The following is a 4,461-nucleotide window of genomic DNA, read 5'->3' on the forward strand; positions in this document are numbered from 1 at the left end:
AACAGCAGGAGTTTAGGAGAAGCTCTGCTCTCACTTTGTTTAGACAAAGGGGACAAATGGCCTTTGATCTTGGAAGCAAATTGTAGGGAGTTTCCAACTTTTAAGAGGGTCAAAGACAATATATTAAAGAGAAAAAACACACCTTTACTGTAAAAGTTTGTACACAGGAGTAACAAATCAGATTGCTGTTTTATTTTGCTTTTGCATCAGCACTCTCCAAAGATGCATCTTTGCTCTTTTCCTTCTGTCCTATTTGTCTCAGGTAAATAAATGTATGTTTCTGTTGTTCTGCAGTTTCTGATGTAATTTCATATGTTGTCTTCTATTGGATTAAACTGAAATTCTGGAACGTCAACACTCATTGTTGTTTTCTGTGTGGCTTCACTTCGGCCCGCTGGGAGAACGTGGGATCCGTGAGAAGAAAATTGATCCACAGATTTTCTTAAAATATATTATAATCTAAATTCTTCTTTAACAAATTACACAACAAAAACAATAAATTTGTTGCTGACAGAAATTCAAACAATCTTTATAAAACGATAATAAAAAAACAATCTCCTGTCTGGACTGGAGCCAGACCAATTTTACCGTAACTTGCTTAAGGTAAAACTGTTTTGCCTTAAGGTAAATCTTAAGTTTTTTGTCATGGGACCCGAGATTTTTGGCGCCGCAGTGTTATGATGCGGTGAATGGAAGGTGGTGAGGATGAACGCAGAGACCCAGGTTGTGAAGGAAATGATGAATTTAATGATGAAGCTCGAACAGTCCAACACAGGCGGCACGGTAGAGAGTTTAGCACACAGCTAATTACCGGTAGCAACTGATACACAGAGGACTGAAAACGAGAGCTAACGCTAACCAGGACTTAGCAGTTCTACTGGAGAGCAGACGTGAGATGACAACAACTGACTTTAGACGAGGACCCGATAAGAGACAAAGACAACAGGTGGGTTTAAGTACACAGGGAGGGTAATCAGGAAAACTAGACACAGCAGCGATTAATCAACAGGGAGTACAGGACATCACAGAGACTCACAGGGGAACAAGGGCACAGGAAAAACCAATAAATAAATTTAAAAAAAAAAACGCAAATCGTCACACGCCCCTGCATTTATCTGTTTCAGTGCTTGGATGGATTTGGAGTCAACTGGTGACATCGTAGTGTAGAGCTGTGTATGGTAGCTAACCTTATTAGTTACTTAACCCAGAGAGACATTTAAAAATATGCAGGATACTAGTCCCTGAGGACCATAATTGAGAAATAATCCTCTATTCCAAGTAATTATGAATCTATCGTCATCATAATGACATACTCTGAGCAGTTCTGTCATTTCAAGAATCACAGTAATGAATTTGTGTATTGCATGAGCTACATGATCGTTTTAATTGCTTTTTTCATCCATCCATCCATTTTCTTGCACCCTTGTCCCTCAGTGGGTCAGGAGGTGCTGGTGCCTCTCCAGCTAACGTTCCGGATGAGAGGCGGGGTCACCCTGGACAGGTCACCAGTCTGTCGCAGGGCAACAGAGACAGACAACCACGCACACACTCACACCTAAGGACAATTTAGACAGACCAATTAACCTGACAGTCATGTTTCTGGACTGTGGGAGGAAACCGGAGTACCCGGAGAAAACCCACCATGCACAGGGAGAACATGGAGACTCCATGCAGAAAGACCGGGAATCGAACCCAGAACCTTCTTGCTGCAAGGCAACAGCTCTACCAACTGCGCCACTGTGCAGCCTTGCTTTTTTCAGTCTAGGCTAAATTTACACAAATAATGTACAGATAAAAATGCATATACTCTAAAACTTACCTTTAGTCTGTTGTTGATTAATTGTAGGCATGGTCTGACTTCCCTGTTTAGTAAAAACCTAAAGCAAAAAAATAAAATAAAATCATATTTTTTAGTTTCAAAATGCTGATTAATGTAAAACAAAGGAGCAAAAAAACAAATCTATATATCAAATCAATACATCATTTCATTAAACATTAGAAGGAACTATCAAAATCATTTCCTTGTTTACTTTTAATATTTTTATCTAACAAATGTGAATAGACAAATACGAAAAAAAGTTTCAAGTTCATCTTGACTTGACAGAAACTCTGGTAAAAGAAGATTTCAGATTGTGACAGGACCTGTGTTTATATCGGGTGGGCAGTCCTGGTCCTGGAGGGCCGGAGTCCTGCAACTCTTAGATGTCTCCCTGGTCCAACACACCTGGATCCAACAGCTGAATCTCCTCCAGGTTCTCCAGAGTCCTGCTAACAACCTCATTATTTGACTCAGGTGTGTTGAAGAAGGGACACGTCTAAAAGTTGCAGGAGACCAGCCCTCGAGGCCTGGAGATGCCCACCCCTGGTTTGTATCATACCTGCAACAAAAAGGAAGTTATTTGATAAGACTTGAACAGCAAGTTTCTCCCTTTATTTAAATTTGAATAGATTTGCATGACAGTAAGACCTATGCTGATGTTATTGTGACAGTGAAACTTTTCACCTGCACTTGTGATTGTGGGACAGTGTGGATGCTCTTTAAAGAAACAGCTATATGGCAGGTAGCTGGGCCATATAGCTGTTTCTTTAAAGAAAGGTGACATCCTCTGGTGCGTGTAACCCGGGGTGAAAAAAAACTGCCCTTAGTCCCACCTTTGCTGCCCCATTGGTTAGAGTGACAGTCAGTCACAGTGCATGCAGCCAATTGACACACCTGATGTAATTATTTAGGCTCCAGCTTTCCCCAGTCAAGTGTGAGGGGGAGAGCTGGAGACAAAGGAGCTACAGGCTGGTGTTTCCAAACAATCAGTTCTCTTTGTTTGTTATGCACTTTTTTTAACCTTACAATATAAAAATCATGTAGATCTGAAAAGATCCAGTGAGTTTGGAGCCCTGAAGCTGCCATGCTCTCTACTGTTGATGGAATTGGTGAGTAGTGGACACAATGTTGTTTTAGCATGTTGGTGGTAGCCAATGCTAATTGTTGTCTGATCTAATGTCTTAAATTCAACATGTTTAAGAAAATGAGATAAATATTACTTTATTTGGTCTGACAGATTAGATCTATTGCATTTATCTCTATGTATAACTGAAAAGAAAGTCTAGTTAACTAGCAGGCTGGAAATTTACTGGTCCTGTTTATTTTAATACAGGCCAGGTGATCCTCTTTTTAGGGTAAAAGATGGCGAGCTTCTGAAAACTGGGTGGAGCCAGGAGAGCCCTAAGAATCACTTCATCCTGGTCTGTATCAGTTCCCCCTCCATCTCACCACTCAGGCACACACTCCATTATTCATCTCTTTATCCGAAAGAACTTGCGCTGGGACATTGTCATCTTAAATATCTGGATAATCCAACCATGGACTTCTGAATGTGTGTCGGTCAGACTTTGGACTGACCAGCGGGGAAGTTGAGACCAGTTGTGCACAAATCAATGAAGGATTGCCGCAGTACTGTGTATATTTTTTTTGTATTTATTTTGGGTTCTAAGTATGTCTTATATTGTTCACTTTAATTTTTTCCTTCAAAATACATGGTATTGAAAGCAGTTCTTTTGTATTATTTTATTAATTACTGACAACGGCTCCAGTAGACGAATTCTAGTCTTCTGATTTCTTCCATCCAGTCCTTTTACACTTTAAATAGTGCTACATGTGCACCAGTCAAGTTTGTGCTGAAGTGTTGTTGTTGTGAGTTGACTGCAGCAGTTCATGATTTGTCATCTTCAGACATCTCATGTTGGCTAGCACTGCCAGAGACGGCAGGTCACTTCCACTGAGTACACACGTGGACAAAAAACCCCACAATGGTCACAGAAATAACTTGAATATGACAAAGGAAATAATGAATAAAAATTGAAAGTCAGACATTGCTTTTAAAACATGCTTCAACAGGATTATTTAAAAAAAAAGATACTGGCTGGTATCATGAGCTGCCGCGCAATGAGCAGCAGAGCCTCCAAACGTCCAAAGCTCTGGTCAGAAGTTAAGTTGGCAAAACCATAGACATTAATATGACACCTGATGGAGCACTGAGTCCTACGTAACAGCATCCACCATCTTCTATGTGGCAGCAGGGCGATCAGAGCTCCTTAAGTCATGTGATGTGTGTTTCAACCGTTTTACGAAACAAACTTGATTAATTGGCATTACCTTTCACAGGTAAGGATGAAAGATCAGAATTACTTGACTTTGCAGCCAGAAATTCGCTTCTAAACAAGTAATCGCCATAGACATAAGAGTAGATCCCACATTGGCTGCTCCGGCACAGGAAATACGGCGGCCATCTTGGAGCGGTACTCCCTCCTGATTTGTTCAATCAAAACAGCATAAAATGCCTCAGCACTGAGGGATATTGTTGTTCGGATCGATGGACTATTGATGTGATGTGTTAATAATAAAGAGGGATAATAAAAATATACAATAACTTTTCTTTTATTTAAAGGAAAATCTCAGTGCGTCCA

General features: G+C 40.4%; 1 protein-coding gene across 3 annotated transcripts in view; it reads right to left on the bottom strand.

Moving 5' to 3' along the window:
* LOC103462998 (up-regulator of cell proliferation-like) overlaps nt 1–4,461 on the bottom strand; it is a 31,000-nt gene that overhangs the window by 8,366 nt on the left and 18,173 nt on the right. For all 3 annotated transcript variants that reach the window (XM_008406102.2, XM_008406103.1, XM_008406101.2), the window contains one exon: nt 1,820–1,877. In XM_008406102.2, the coding sequence (XP_008404324.1) occupies nt 1,820–1,877 (58 nt within the window). The remainder of the gene's footprint in view (nt 1–1,819; nt 1,878–4,461) is intronic.

This window comes from Poecilia reticulata, linkage group LG3 (genome assembly GCF_000633615.1).
Source record: "Poecilia reticulata strain Guanapo linkage group LG3, Guppy_female_1.0+MT, whole genome shotgun sequence".
NCBI classification, from domain to species: domain Eukaryota; kingdom Metazoa; phylum Chordata; class Actinopteri; order Cyprinodontiformes; family Poeciliidae; genus Poecilia; species Poecilia reticulata.